Source organism: Myotis daubentonii, chromosome 1, assembly GCF_963259705.1.
Source record: "Myotis daubentonii chromosome 1, mMyoDau2.1, whole genome shotgun sequence".
Classification (NCBI taxonomy): domain Eukaryota; kingdom Metazoa; phylum Chordata; class Mammalia; order Chiroptera; family Vespertilionidae; genus Myotis; species Myotis daubentonii.
The window spans coordinates 67004920-67020915 of NC_081840.1; the positions used below are offsets into that span (position 1 = coordinate 67004920).

The 15996-nt window shown below is 43.9% G+C and overlaps 1 protein-coding gene and 1 pseudogene across 2 annotated transcripts; both read left to right on the forward strand.

The window, feature by feature from the left end:
* The first annotated feature begins 2549 nt into the window (after window positions 1–2549).
* On the forward strand, window positions 2550–15996 carry CCDC32 (coiled-coil domain containing 32). 2 transcript variants are annotated; one of them, XM_059659521.1, is made up of 4 exons: window positions 2550–2691; window positions 4784–5039; window positions 11492–11648; window positions 15248–15996. In XM_059659521.1, the coding sequence occupies exons 2-4, from the start codon at window positions 4796–4798 to the stop codon at window positions 15384–15386; spliced, it is 540 nt and encodes a 179-aa protein (XP_059515504.1). In that variant the 5' UTR covers window positions 2550–2691; window positions 4784–4795; the 3' UTR covers window positions 15387–15996. The 2 variants fall into 2 exon arrangements, with proteins under 2 accessions (XP_059515504.1, XP_059515590.1); XM_059659607.1 differs by having other exon boundaries at window positions 2608–2695.
* Window positions 7075–8856, forward strand: LOC132212980 (MICOS complex subunit MIC27-like; annotated as a pseudogene).

Genomic DNA, 15996 nt, shown 5'->3' on the forward strand with positions numbered 1-15996 from the left:
TCATTATTTGCAGATGACATGATACTGTACATAAAGTCCTAAAGATTCCACCAAAAAACTAGATTTAATAAATGAATTCAACAGTGTAGCAGGATACAAAATTAACACTCAGATAGCAATGGTATTTTTATTCACCAATAATGAACTCTCAGAAATAAAATTTTAAAAAACAATCCCATTTGCCATTGTAACAAAAAAAGTAAAATACTTAGGAATAAACTTAACCAAGGAGGTAAAAGACCAGTACTCGGGAAAATTACAGAACGCTGAAAAAAGAGATAGAAGGAAGATATAAACAAGTGGAAGAATAGGCCATGTTCATCTATTGGTAGAATTAACATAATTAAAAAGTCCATACAGTGGGGCCTTGACTTACGAGTTTAATTCGTTCCGTGACGGAGCTCGTAACTCATATTACTCATATGTCAAATCAACTTTCACCATTACAATGGCACGTGATGCTGGGCTGATGTTGTGGCGTTCACTGTGACGTTCGCTGCGCCAACTAGTGGGGTATCTGAAGCTGGCTCGTAACCCGAATTTTAGCTTGCAACTCAAAGCACAAAATCAGCTGAGAGACGGCTCGTATCTCGAAAAACTCGTTAGTCGGGACACTAGTAAGTCAAGGCCCCACTGTACTGGCCATGGAGTGGTTTGATGAAGCAACCATAAGCCTATGAGACAGATGTATTCTGTGAGTCAGATGCTGCCAGACTCCTGTTACATAGGATGGTAGTTGGAGGCCTCAGGATCCTTCCGTGGGAGATTCCACTCCCCCATTCATTCCCTGTAGATAAGCTGTCAAAATCTTGCCTGCTCTAAGTTCCTTTTTTTGTAACCTCCTTGCTTTCCACTTCCTTCTGTTTGCACATTCTAAGAATGGTTATAAATGTGAGCAACAGAGGACCTTGTAGTTTCCTTTCACATACTGGTAGTTATTAACACCATAGCCACATTAATTTCCTTTGGACACATCTAGACACTCTATCATAAGCCAAGTTACTTCTACTGATGGTTGGCTAATGTCTTTCCACACGTTCTTTCAGGAGTAACTAGCTTTGGAAATTGAGGTTGTAGAGGCGAGGAAGAGTTGCATCTCAGCCTACTGATAATCCCTCAAAGATACCAAAGGTCACTTCCTTTTATTTATTTTAAATTTATTTTTTTGATTTCAGAGAGGAAGGGAGAGATAAAAACATCACTGATGAGAGAAAACCATCAATTGGCTGCCTCCTGCACACCCCCTACTGGGGATTGAGCCCGCAACCCAGGCATGTGCCCTTGACCGGAATCGAACCTGGCACAGGCCAAAGCTCTATCCACAGAGCCCAACCGGCCAGTGCCTCACTTCCTTTTAAAAAGTGTTTCTGAGCCCTAACCGGTTTGGCTCAGTGGATAGAGCGTCGGCCTGCTGACTGAAAGGTCCCAGGTTCGATTCCGGTCAAGGGCATGTACCTTGGTTGCGGGCACATCTCCAGTAGGGGGAGTGTGCAGGAGGCAGCTGGTTGATGTTTCTCTCTCATCAATGTTTCTAACTCTCTATCCCTCTCCCTTCCTCTCTGTAAAAAATCAATAAAATATATTTAAAAAAAATAAATAAAAAGTGTTTCTGACACACACCTCCCAAGACCACTCGCTCCTTTATGTACTCTGGCTACACTTCTGTTCTATCCTCTATAACTATTTGCTGTTATTTGTAAAGTTGTCTGCCCTATGATGTACCCTCTTACCCTAAGCCAGCAGTTCTCAACCTGTGGGTCACGACCCCTTTGGGGGTCGAATGACCCTTTCACAGGGGTCGCCTAAGACCATCGGAAAACACATATATAATTACATATTGTTTTTGTGATGAATCACTATGCTTTAATTATGTTTAATTTGTAACAATGAAAATACATCCTGCATATCAGATATTTACATTATGATTCATAACAGTAGCAAAATTACAGTTATGAAGTAGCAACGAAAATAATTTTATGGTTGGGGGTCACCACAACATGAGGAACTGTAGTAAAGGGTCGCGGCATTAGGAAGGTTGAGAACCACTGCACTAAGCTGTGAAGACCTCCGGGACCCATACCGAGTCTATCTGCCTCGAATTCCCGCCTAACACAGTGCTTAGAACACAGCAGGAATTTGGCTATTGACTACATGAATGAGGAAAAGCTTCATCACATGAACGGGACAAGGGTCTCCGGTAAGGGACGAAGTCTCCTCCTACCCCTTTAAAGCCCCAAAGTGCTCTAACTTGGGTAGCGAAGGGCTGAAATTTTTGAAGAACACCGGCCCAGGCAATTGCTGAAGAGGTGAACTTGCTCAGGGAACCACGCCAAGTCAAAGGCCTCGGAAACCGGGCTTCCTCGTCCAAGCAGGGGATGGGGGAGGACGCCGCCCGCGCGGCTGGAACTGCAGGAATAGGCGCAATCAATCAAGTCCGGGGAAAGCGGTAGCCGGGGTCCGCGGCTCCGCCGTTTCCCGGCAACAGGCTCGCCCCCCCCCCCCCCCCGCTTCCTTGCACTCAGCTCCTCACTTCCTTATCCACGCGACCTATCCACGCACAGAACATCGCCAGGTCGGCGGTGATTGGAGAGTTTCCTGGATCCGTCACTCGGAGACTCCGCCCCCATTTCTTCCGGCCGCCGGAGACGGAGCGGAGCGGAGGGTTTGCGGGCTGCCCGGCAGGCGGTTGCGGTAGGTGGGGCGGGGCGGGGGGCCCAGCATTTTGTATCCGCGGTGCCGGCCCCATCCTGGAACGCCGCAGCGAGGCCTCGGAGCCTGACTCATCCCGCCCAGCCCGTCCTGGAGGCCGGAGTGACGGAGGCCCGTCTGGACACCCAAGTTCCCTGCGCTGTCCGGGACTTCCTAGGAGGGGAGGGGGACCGGGCTCCGGGGTGAGGCAATGTTTGGTGTGGGTGCGTTTGCCAGCGGTTCTCAACCTGTGGGTCGCGACCCCTTTGGCGGTCGAACGATCCTTTCACAGGGGTCGCCTAAGACCATCCTGCATATCAGATATTTACATTCTGATTCATAACAGTAGCAACATTACAGTTATGAAGTAGCAACGAAAATAATTTTATGGTTGGGTCACAACATGAGGAACTGTATTTAAAGGGCCAGAAGGTTGAGAACCACTGGGGGTGGGGGTTCATTGCTCCCCCTGGCATTAGTTCATTCAGGACTGCCGTGACGTACCTGTCCCGTTTACTTCTGAGCCCTTGCGCTGGTTGGGCTCTCCTAGAATTGGAATTAGTCAAACCTTTCGGTTGGCAGCCTTCCTAGTCTCAGAGGCCCATCCTGTAAGACTAGATAGTTATGAAAGCCTCCAGGACCTACCTCTGCTAGGGCCACTTTCAGTATATTCCCAATCAGGCAGAATGATATCTGGTAAAAATACGGATTTTGGAGCTGCACCGGTCTGGTTTCCAATCCAGAATTCACCATATATCAGTGATTACCCTTCTGGTCCTCAGATCCTACAGATTCTTCATCTGCACAATGATGAAAATGTCTATGAGTGTTTCTACTGAAATAAGAATACAAGCCCAACTTCTACCTCTAATGAACAAATGGGCCTTTGCATATGACAGTGGTCTCTGAGAGACACTTTTCACCAAGCAGCACTTTTATTATCCTTGTGCATATGGAACTGTGCAAGACCTTTAGTGCCTTATTGAAAACGGAATTTAATTAGCTGAGGACAGAATTGTTGAATCTGGGAGCTTTTTGGAGAAAAGTGCAAGCTGATTGTCTTCACTGGAAATGTCATGAAATGTGCACGCCACCTGTGGGATGTGTGTGTGTGTGTGTGTGTGTGTGTGTGTGTGTGTGTGTTTTAAAACATACAAAAGTAAAATTTGCCATTTTAATAATTTCTAGATATATAGTTCAGTGGCATTCACATTGTTATGCAATTATCACCACCACCTATCTCTAGAACTTCCCAAACTGGAACTCTGTACCCATTAAACAATAACTTCCATTCCCCCATTCCAAAAACCCCTGGCAACCACTGTTCAGTTTTCTGTCTCTATGAATTTGACTGCACTAGGCACCTTACATAAGTGGCATCATCCAATATTTATCCTTTTGTATCTGGCTTATAGAAATTCCATTTTTTAAATATATTTTATTGATTTTTTTACAGAGAGGAAGGGAGAGAGATAGAGAGTTAGAAACATCGAAGAGAGAGAAACATCAATCAGCTGCCTCCTGCACACCCCCCACTGGGGATGTGCCCGCAACCAAGGTACATGCCCTTGACAGGAATTGAACCTGGGACCCGTCAGTCCGCAGGCTGACATTTATCCAGCTAGGGCAGTGGTCGGCAAACTCACTAGTCAACAGAGCCAAATATCAACAGTACAACGATTGAAATTTCTTTTGAGAGCCAAATTTTTTAAACTTAAACTATATAGGTAGGTACATTGTTATTAACTTAATTAGGGTACTCCTAAGGCTTAGGAAGAGCCACACTCAAGGGGCCAAAGAGCCGCATGTGGCTCGCGAGCCGCAGTTTGCCAACCACAGGTAGGGCGTAGAAATTCCAGTTTTGAAGACGGACTTCATTGTGAAAACAACTTGAGTGCAGAGCCAAAAGAGGAACCCAATTACCTTTGTGTCATCTTTTTATCTCTAACACAGAAACCTAATAGAAGACAATTTAAGTTTTGTTGAAGTTCTTAAAAGCCTATTACCTTCCATGGGTAAACGTATATCTGAATACTACATACTTACACTCATCCTTAACACCAGTCCTTGCTCACTTGAGCTTCTGTTTTTTCAGCTCAAATTCCAAATGAAAATGTTTGAAAGCATTGACTCTACAGCTACAAAATCTGGCCCGGATCTTTGGGCTGAAATCTGTTCCTGTTTGCCAAATCCTGACCAAGACGATGGTGCCAAAAATGCCTTCTCAGACTCCTTTATGGATTCTTATCCTGCAAGCACAGGCCAGAGAGAGGCCCCGGACTTTGCTACTGAGCCAGCTATAAAGCCTTGGGCTCCCTTGCAGGATTCAGAAGTGTATTTAGCATCTTTAGGTAAGTTAGATGGCTTTTTAAAAAAAATCATAAATTGATGGTTTTAAAGATGCTTGTTGAAGTTCCTTTACATTAAACCTGGTTTTCTGTTCTTTTTTTAAATTCTCACCCAAGGATATTTTTTTCCATTGATTTTTAGAGAGAGTGGAAGGAAGGGAGAGAAACATTGAGATGAGAGACACATCAATTGGTTGCCTCCCACACAGGCTCCAACCGGGCCTGGGGCTCCAACCTGCAACCCAGGTATATGCCCTTGACTGGGAATCCAGTCGAAACCCTTCAGTGCACAGGCGGACAGTCTAACCATTGAGCCACATCAGCCAGGGTGGTTTTCTGTTCTTTTTTTTTTTTTTTTTAACGTACAAGTCAGTGGTTTTTATTATATTCAGAGTTGTACAATCTAGCAATTACCACTATCTAATTTTAGGATCTTTCCTTTTTCTTTCTTTCTTTTTAAAAAGACATGCTCAACCCTAGCTGATTTGGCTAAGTGGATAGAGCCTGGACCTGCAGATGGAAAGGTCTAAGGTAGTGGTTCTCAACCTGTGGGTCATGACCCCTTTGGGGGGTGTTGAACGACCCTTTCACAGGGGTGGCCTAAGACCATCGGAAAACACATATATAATTACATATTGTTTTTGTGATTAATCGCTATGCTTTAATTATGTTCAATTTGTAACAATGAAATTGGGGGTCACCACAACATCAGGAACTGTATTAAAGGGTCCAGCATTAGGAAGGTTGAGACCACTGGTCTAAGGTTTATTTTTACCTCAGTTGCTGGCTCTGTTTTCTGTTCTTAAAAAAATTTTCTTTTGTCCTCATCACATGTATCTGTCAGGTGTAAGTAAGTATAGGGGTTGTTTCAGGCTGGTTGTGGGAAGGACCCCATTTTCCTTGTACATAGGGATTAAAATGATCTTTGCAATCTCTTTACCTCTGTTATATCTAAATTCTGCTTTATGCCCTAGCTGGTTTGGCTCAGTGGATAGAGCGTCGGCCTGGGGTCTGAAGGGTCCCAGATTCAATTCCAGTTAAGGGCACATACCCGGTTGCAGGCTTGATCCCCAGTAGGGGGCATGCAGGAGGCAGCCTATTGATCTCTCATCATCCATGTTTCTTTTTCTCCCTCTTTATCTCTGAAATCAATAAAAAAATATATATTTAAAAAAAGAAATTCTGCTTTATTTCTTGCCTACTATTGGTGGCTCATATATTCAAATAACTCAAAAATATCAAATCTTATGCTATCCTAAAAGAAAAGGTCATGGCCTAGAGCTACATGTGGATTTATGATGCTACAGTTTGAAAAACTGTCATAGTAGATAGATTGATTGTTGGAATGGGAGCATATTGACATAAAATTCATTCTGCCTCTTGTTAGCTATTTTATTTTTTTAATATTTCCTGAACACATCTTCACTGTCCTGTATTATGGCCTTAAGTGTAAGTATTTAGAAATATACAAGTATTTAGAAATATACTAAATATACAAGAAAGAGATTCAGATTGTTCCGGGCTAGGGGAAAGAGAAATATCAGTCGGGGGCGGTAATTGCCATGCTTTAAAATTGTAGTATATTTTTATTATTAAACATTCATGAAACCCATCTACGTGTCACAAAACCAAACCTAGGAATAATTGTTTAAGGAAGGAAAGGCAATTCAGGAAGAAGAAGCTTTTAAGAAGAATAGAAAGAAGAGTCAGAGTAGAGTTTACATAATTGCTGAGAAATATCTTGGAAAAACAAAAGGAATTTTGATAACTGTGTACTGGAGGAAAAGATATGAGAAAAACAGGTGGGATGATCGATAATGAGAAGGATGAGGGTGTAATGTGAGATTCTCAGGAAGCCACCAAAGAGGCTATGACCGTGGCTGAGGAGGTTGGCAGTTCTGTTTTGTGGTAGTCAGAACATCTGTTTAATGATGATAAGGAGAAGAAGCAACATTCTGAGAAAACTAAAAAACCAGATCCTTTGGCTTGTTGGTGCTCTGTGCCCAAGGGTTATAAGAAACTTTCATGGGTTACAGACATGGTGGCCGTTAGGATGTGAAAGCTGACAACTCTACCTGCAAGTCTGATGTCTGCATTTATATGTGCGCATGCAGCCAGAGAAGAGGAATCCAAAAAGGAGCTAGTAAAACCGCCTCTCCAGTCTAAACATGTTGAAGAGCAGCCTGGTAATTGACAAGTGGGCTTTGGCTCCATCCACACTGCAGCTGGTCCTTATATTGGCTGGTGCAAGGGTGTTTATGTCCTTGTGGAAAATGGGATAATGGATACAGTACAATTGGAAAAGAGGCATATGTTTATCTTGAAGAATCCACCATGGGATTTTCTTCTGAAACTGGACTAATTAGTTTCAGGATTGGCAGGCTTGGTTTCAGCAAGAAAAGGTTCTAGATTTAAGAAAATTAGTTCTCCACTGGGACGGACCACTTTAGGAGCAACTGTTTATCAGTTCAGTCCGTAACAATTGCAAAGGTAACTAGAAAAAAGGCATATGGTACAAGCCAGAAAATTTGTGAAGCAGGTAAATCATTATGGAAAACAAACAAACAAAAGCACCAAAAAAGAATCAGTTCCTGAACCTAAAGAAAAAACAAAGCTAGGAAGCTCTATTGAAATAGAAATACCTGTAAAAACAACTCACGACTTGAAACATTCCGTTTCTTTGCCAACAGAACTCAGCTCTGAAACAAAGACCAAATCAGGATTCACCTCAGGTGCTACACAGTTCATGCCTGACATGGATCATGGGTCACAAGCAGTCCCCTCTAGAAGGTGTAGATATGTACAGCAGCAGAAGCTGAACTAGTCTAATAGAGAACTACGGATGTGTGAAGTTCCAAATAATGACGAAAAAGATCATGTAATAAGTAACTGTGACACATAGAGTACAACTTAAAGCAAGTTTATCCTTTAGGTCTTCTAATGGATAGTTTGGCCAATCACATAAATGTTTAAAACACACACAGCAAATATAATTCAAATACTATTAAATGATTAGTGAAGAGGCAGTAGTATTAGGATGCATTTGATGACTTTCAAGGGTGCTTATAAAAACAACAAAAAATAGAGTGACTATGTGAACATTTATGAGACTAAAATTTGAAGAAACATGTATGTGTATATATAAATACTTATACACAGGTATATGTGCTTTAGCTTTTTGTAATTAATGTCAGTTAAATTAGAATGGTGTATGGAAGGATGTGTTTTTTATTTCCCAGAGCTGGAATAAAATACCCATATTTTATGACAAAATAAAAGAAGCTTTCATGGGTTCAGTGATAATTTTGATTGGTTCAGAAAGTTAAAATTCCCTTGATATTTTCTAAAATCAGATAAGATGATGATTAAAATTTCCTTTTCTGAGGAAAATAAGAACCATTTCTGGCTCCTATGGCAGAGTTTGGGAGACAATGGCAGGCAGGTTTGGAGTATGTAATGGCACCTGCTTCTGCCTGCCCAACTTAGGTCACACCTGATCATGGACTCAGCACACTCAGAGAGGGGAAGACCTTTTCCAGCCCAAAAGAGCACCTTCCACCTTGACAGCCAAGGACAGACAATATAAAGATTGTTTTTTTGTTTTGTTTTTTTAATGTATTTTATTGATTTTTTACAGAGAGGAAGGGAGAGGGATAGAGAGTTAGAAACATCGATGAAGAGAAACATCGATCAGTTGCCTCCTGCACACCACCTACTGGGGATGTGCCCGCAACCAAGGTACATGCCCTTGACTAGAATCGAACCTGAGACCTTTCAGTCCTCAGGCCGACGCTCTATCCACTGAGCCAAACCAGTTAGGGCTATAAAGATTGTTTTTTATTGCCAAATAAACTATATCAAAGATAATTCACTGAGATCACCAATTAAACTTCAGTCAGTTCAACATGAGATATACATAATTCTTTTCATATCCTCAAGGAGAAAAAAATTCCTCAAATATTTTACAGGTGTTCTACATGGGTGAGCGCTTGGAGGTAACTTGCATCAACAGAAGGTACTTATTGTTTTAATCAGTGGATGCTAGCTGATGTGGCTTATCCTATCTAATAAAAGAGAAACATGGTAATCAGCATACGACCGCTACCCTTCCCATTGGCTAATCAGGGAGATATGCAAATTAACTGTCAGCCAAGATGGCGGCCAGCAGCCAGGCAGCTGGAAGCGAACATGAGGCTTGCTTGCTTCAGTGACGGAGGACTCCAGTGTTCCCCGCCTGCCTTGCCGGCCTCTGAGCTTGCAGTTTGAAACATTGTAACAAATATAGAAGCTAAACAAAACCCCAGAAACCCGCTTTCAGCCAGCCGGCCGGGATCTCAGAGCTGATACAGTGTCTCGATTATAGAACACAAACAAACCAGATACCTGCTTTCAGCGGCAGAGGCCTCAGAGCTGGAGCCAGAGCTAAAGCTGGCCCAGAATTAAAAAAAAGAAAAGAAAAAAAGGAGCGGTTTGGAGCTTCAGTCACCCATCAGCCTGAAAACAGCCCTCAGCCCCTCACCCAGACTGGCCAGGAACCCCAGTGGGGACCCCCACCCTGAAGGGTGTGTGACCAGCTGCGAACAACCATCATCCCCTCATCCAGGCTGGCCAGGCACCCCAGTGTGGACCCCCACCCTGAAGGGTGTGTGACCAGCTGCAAACAGCCATCATCCCCTCATTCAGGCTGGCCAGGCACCCCAGTGGGGACCCCCACCCTGATCCAGGACACCCTTCAGGGCAAACCAGCCGGCCCCCACCCATGCACCAGGCCTCTGTCCTATATAGTAAAAGGGTAATATGCCTCCCAGCACCGGGATCAGTGGAGCCGCGAGGCCTCCTGGCACAGGGATCAGCATGGCAGGGGGCAGCGCCCAAACCCCCTGATCACCCTGCATCTCTGTGTGTGACAGGGGGTGGGGCCACAACCTCCCTATCCGCCCTGCTCTGTTTGTGACAGGGGAAGGCGCCCCAACCCCCTGATCAGCCCTGCTCTGTGCCTGATAGGGGGGAACTCCCCAACCCCCTGATCGCCCTGCGGCTCTGTGTGTGACAGGGTGCAGCGCTCCAACCCCCTGATAGGCCCTGCTCTTGCATGACAGGGGGCGGCGCCCCAACTCCTCAATCGGCCCTGCTCTGAGCCCGACCAGGGGCTGCACCTAGGGATTGGGCCTGCCATCTGCCACCCGGGAGCAGGCCTAAGCCAGCAGGTCGTTATCTCCTGAGGGGTCCCAGACTGCGAGAGGGCACAGGCCGGACTGAGGGACCCCTCCTCCCCCCACCCCGAGTGCACAAATTTTTGTGCACCGGGCCTCTAGTCTATAATAATAAAAGGGTAATATGCTAATTAGACCATACGTCCTTCTGGACGTCATTCTGGATGTCCTTCCTGACGAAGTCGGGGCCGGAAGGAAGCCAGCCCAGGTTCTGGGTGCCTGCCTATGGCCGGAGGAGGGAAGCCTGGGTCCCAGGTGCCGGAGGGAAGCCGGTGCCAGCAGCCGGGGGAAGGAAGGCCTATTCTTGCATGAATTTTCGTGCATTGGGCCTCTAGAAATTAACACAGGATTGTAAATCATAAAGTTTCCATTGGTTCTGGGCTTGATGTTCACCATCCCCAAAAGCTATCATTTACCCATTTATTATAGTTGAAGGCAAGACTAAACAAAGGCAGAGGTACATGGTGATACCCTCTCTTGTATTCTTCAGAAGGGGATATCTATTCTCAACAGTTACACTTAAAATGCAAATAAGAGTAATTAAACATCTATCATCAGGAAGCCATATGGACCACTCTCAAAGAGATTACAAGATGTTTGTTTTTATTAGGCTCCAACATCCAGGCCCGAAGTTGAGCAACTTTAAAAAATGTTGGGAGATTCCTTCTCTTTAATCAAGAATTTAATCACACATAGAAATGTTACAAGTCTCTTATTGAGTTCTTAATCAAGTCAATTTTAATGTCTAATGAACCATTGGATCTCTCATCATTTTCTCTAAGTCTTTCTCATGAGGTTTGGCAACCACTTTATGTCACTGTAACAAAAAGAAAAACCATTTACTCCTCAGAGAGACTGTTTTCAAGGAGTTAAAAAAAGATGATAGTATACACATGTCAAGCCAGGGAAAACAAGCATTCCTTAGAGAGATACCTGCTGGGCTTCTGTGACTTCAAAGAAAACATGCCATCAATTTATTATGAGAACGTATGGCTTTTCCCTTTTCTGGGGTTAAACATTTATTTGGTGTAATGTAGAGTGAAAACATTGTACAGGAAAAGGAAAATTGTACATTTCTCTTTAGCTGCCCTCCTTAAAAAATTAGGTGTTTTTTTTTTTTTTTTTGTAGAGAGTGTGGATGTACTCATCAGTCAGAGAATTTTTGAAGTTGGCATTTGCAATTAAAACTTAGTTTCATTTCATATCACCTTCCTTGTTAAGCTCCATTTCTTCTCTCTTTAGAGAATAAACTGAGAAGAATCAAAGGTTTAAATCAGGAAGTGACTTCTAAGGACATGCTTCGAACCCTGGCCCAAGCCAAGAAGGAATGCTGGGATCGGTTTCTCCAGGAAAAGTTAGCATCAGAGTTCTTCGTGGATGGACTTGATTCTGATGAGAGGTAATTGATTCCCAGGCCAGTTCTAGGTGATAGTCTGTTTTACTGTGGGCATTTCTTTTTCTCTAAAGAATTCAGGGAGAGTGACATCTGAGTTGAGATACTAGTTGGTATCAACATCAGCGTTTCTGAGTTAAAATCATCCTTTGTCAATTTGCTCTATTTGCTCTTAGTACAGCAGCAGATTTTTGAGAAAGGGTATTTTTGCCAAAAGGCAAATACTCCAGCCACATCTTGATCACAGATTGGATGTAGTTGAGTATAAACCATTGCCCCTTTTTTTAAAAAAATTTTTTTATCCTCACCCTAGGATATATTTTTTATTGATTCTCGGAGAGAGAGGAAGGAAGAGAGAGAGAGAAACAATCAGTTGCCTCCCATACATACCCCAACTAGGAATTAAACCCACACCCTAGGTATGTGCCCCGATCTGGAATCAAACCCGCAACCTTTTTGGTGTAGAGGATGATGCTCCAACCAACTGAGCCACCTGGCCAGGGCCATGGTCTGCATTTTTAAGTGCATGTACATAAAGCACTTGAGAAAGTAGTAATCAGTCAACAACTGGAAATATGTCTTCTTACCTCCAAATCTCTGTTGCCTTACAGAGTTTCTGTCATTTTGTAGCCTCTCAAATGTGTGTAGACTAAATGAATGATTTTCTTAAGCATCTACTGAGTGAAGGCCCTGTGCCTGGTGTCCTGGTGGAGGGGAGATGTAAGGAAGTTTAACACCCTCTTTTTTTGTCCTTGTAACTAGTTGGGGAGAGATGACACATAGGTATAAAGACATACCTAATAATATGAGGCAGTATGAGAGAAGAGCCAGGTGAGAAGAAGCGACAGAACATGCTTTAGGAGTTGGGCTCTGGTGTTTGTGCCAAGGGAGGAGGCAGGACGTGAACAGTACCTGCAGGTGGGCCCGATGCGGAAAGGAGAGAGAGCATTCTGCCACAAGGCAGGGAATGCGTGACACCGGGAAAATGGCTCTGCCACTTAGTGGTGGTACGTTCTTCGGTGAGTAAGCTGTGTGTGCCTCAGTTTCCTCCTCTGTGAAGCACAGGAAACCTCATAAGGTTATGGTGAAGGTTTAATGAGTTACTGTGTGTAAAGTTCTTAGAACAGTGCCTGATACATGGTAAGTGCTATGTAAGTGTTAGCTATTATTAATATTATTCTTCCTAACAGAATCTTATTTATTTATTTATTTTTAAAGACTAGTTTATTGATTTTTAGAGAAAGAGGGAAAGAGAGGGAGAGAGAAGCATCGATGGATGTGAGAGCACAGTATGGATCAGCTGCATCCTGCACGCCCTCTTACTGTGATTGAGCCCACTCCTGGGGCATGTGCCCTTGACCAGGAATTGAACCAGCAGCCTTTGGTACATGGGACGGTGTCCAACCAATGGAGCCACACCGGCCAGGGCACTAACAGAATTTTAAAGTTCAGTAACAACTTAGTCAAAATAAGATCAGTGAGGGGAATAACAACCTCAATTTTAACAAAAGGTCCTGAGGGGAATATGACTTAATCTAAGTTTACAACGTATCTTTAACATTGATTTTGAGAGTCCCATTGTGTCAGATGAAGATATTGCTGCTGAAATTGTGGGCAATATGTGATAAAAACTCCATACGTTTTATTTTTTAATTTGCAAAGTAGCTTCACTTACATTATCTTAAATACCAAATCAGCATTCCCCGAGATCCTTCAGAAATCGGTGTGGCATCCAAGGTCAGGCCAGCTACCTTCTCAGGTTCAGAAAAATAATACAAATTTTGCTCTTTTCTGTATCTAAAGGCTCAATCCAATTGAGCTTTAAACTGCCCCAAATACAAAAGACTTGAAAATACACAGATTCCTGACTCACTAATAATTTGGTGTTTTCTCTCCCCTTGAATATTTCCTTCCTTTCCAGCTCTAAGAAGAAAAGATAAAACTTTCTCCTGCCTAATTCTCAACTAAGAATTCTTTTTCTTTGAAATCAGATCAGCACCAAGGCTCGTTAACATTTCTGTGTATTTATCAATAGCTGAAATAATGTAGTTTTCCCTTCTCTATAGAAATGATTGAGCCCGGCTGGCATGGCTCAGTGGTTGAGGGTTGACCAGGAGGTCACGGTTCGATTCCTGGTCAAGGCACATGCCTGGTTTGCGGGCTTAATCCCCAATAGGGGGGCGTGCAGGAGGTGACCAATCAATGGTTCTCTTGCATTATTGATGTTTCTAGCGCTCTCTTCCTCTCCCTTCCTCTCTGAAATCAATAAAAACATATTTTAAAAAAGAAATAATTGAAATAATTCTATGAAAAGTGTGGTAGGTGAAGATTAAATGCCTGTGCAGCATCTGAGTCCCCTTAGCTGGGCTGTTGCTCCCCCAAGCCTACATCGGTGGGAAAACTTCTATCGTTCAGAGCACAGTATATATGCATTTGTTTTCAAACTTCAAAGTTTATGTTTTAAACAGAGGCCATTTTTTAAAAATATATTTTATTGATTTTTTACAGAGAGGAAGGGAGAGGGATAGAGAGTTAGAAACATCGATGAGAGAGAAACATCGATCAGCTGCCTCCTGCACATCTCCTACTGGGGATGTGCCCGCAACCCAGGTACATGCCCTTGACCGGAATCGAACCTGGGACCTTTCAGTCCGCAGGCCGACGCTCTATCCACTGAGCCAAACCGGTTTCGGCACAGAGGCCATCTTGTAGGGGATTGTGTGGTTCTTCACCTGCATGATGGCCAGGAAGGCCACCCTCTTCATGCTTTTGGCAAGGGAATCATGGCTGAGCAATCCAACTGTGCACAACACGAATCCCCATCCCTGACAGATGTCTTAAATCTGCTGGTTATGGCTCTATTTCTTGGCTTAAGACTTTGTGCTGTTGAAGAGCATAGAATGTGGTTAACATTATTTCTGGTCATTTATATTTTACTGTGAATGTCTGATGGATGTAGAGTGAGAATCCTGTGTACTTAAGGAAGGTGGGGGGGAGACCACTCCTCCCTTCCCCACAGATCCAAACCAAAAAGGGCCTTCTGGCTTGGTGGCCATTCCTTTATGGGGACATTGCTGTTCAAGTGTTTCCATCTTGGGGATTTGTTGTAGGGTGAGCAAAACAATCAAAAAGCACACAAACAAGCAAAATTGCTCTCAGTGCAACTAAGCATCATCGATTCTCAGACTGTCTCAGGTCTGACATTCCAAGACGCTCAGGTTTTTGCCTCACTAATAATTTGGTATTTATTTGAATGTTTTCTCCTCTTGACAGTTTCTCTCCTCTTTTGAGGGGAAACAAAAAGACAGGACTGAGGCATTAGCTCTCCAGCTGTTCTCATCAAGCCTCAGAGGCCCTGCATTCCAAGGGGTTCCCGATGCTGCTTCCAGCCAAAGCGCCCACCAGGGGGTAAATTATGCCTGGGAGCTGCCAGGATGCACAGCTGTCAGAGGAGTATCGTCTTCTCCCCACGTTAGCAGTGAAAAACAATTGTAGGAAGAAATTGGTTGTGGGTGGGAAGGCAGTGCTTGAGTAACTGAGATAATCATTAAGTAATTAACCATCCAGGTCTGATGCAGTCACCTTTTTCTCTTGCTTTTTTCTAGCACCTTGGAACATTTCAAGAGGTGGCTCCAGCCAGATAAGGTGGCCATCAGTACAGAGGAGGTCCAGTATCTGATTCCTCCAGAGTCACAGGTGGAGAAGCCAGTGGCTGGGGACGAGCCAGCAGCAGCGGAACAATAAATTACAAGTAGACAGACAGACACAGATAGACAGGTAGACACACACACACACACACACACACACACACACACACAAACACACACACGCTTGTGTGGAGCGGCTGTTTTGAGTCCAGAGCGAACAGTGGGGAGCTCAGTGGCGATATCAGCAAGGAGAAAACTGGAGGGGCAAAGCCCAACCTCCACTCCACAAAGCAAACAGCTGTGGGTACCCGAGGACTTGCTTGGGGCTGGAATGTGTGTCTGTCTTGGATGAAGTGACTGACCCAGCGCACGCTACATCAAAATACCAGTTTCCTGTATGTCTCAAGCTGTGAGACATACAGCTTGCTTGAGCTCTGGTGGTGCAGGTGAGAAGTCTACTGAGAATCTAGTGAAGGACCCAGATGTAAATGTATTTGGAGCAGCTGATGCCCTTGTGTATTATGTTTAAGTTAAGTGAGCCATATTTATCCTTGCCTCTTCTGGATTTTCCTACCTGTGTCCCAAGCATTCCCTGGGTAACTTGTCAGGGGTGAGTGGGGCCAAGGAAAGTGAAGTCTGCCTCCTTAAATCCAAGCCCCATTTGGGGCTTCTCTAAGTCCATAATAAATGTGAGGACTTTAGCAAAA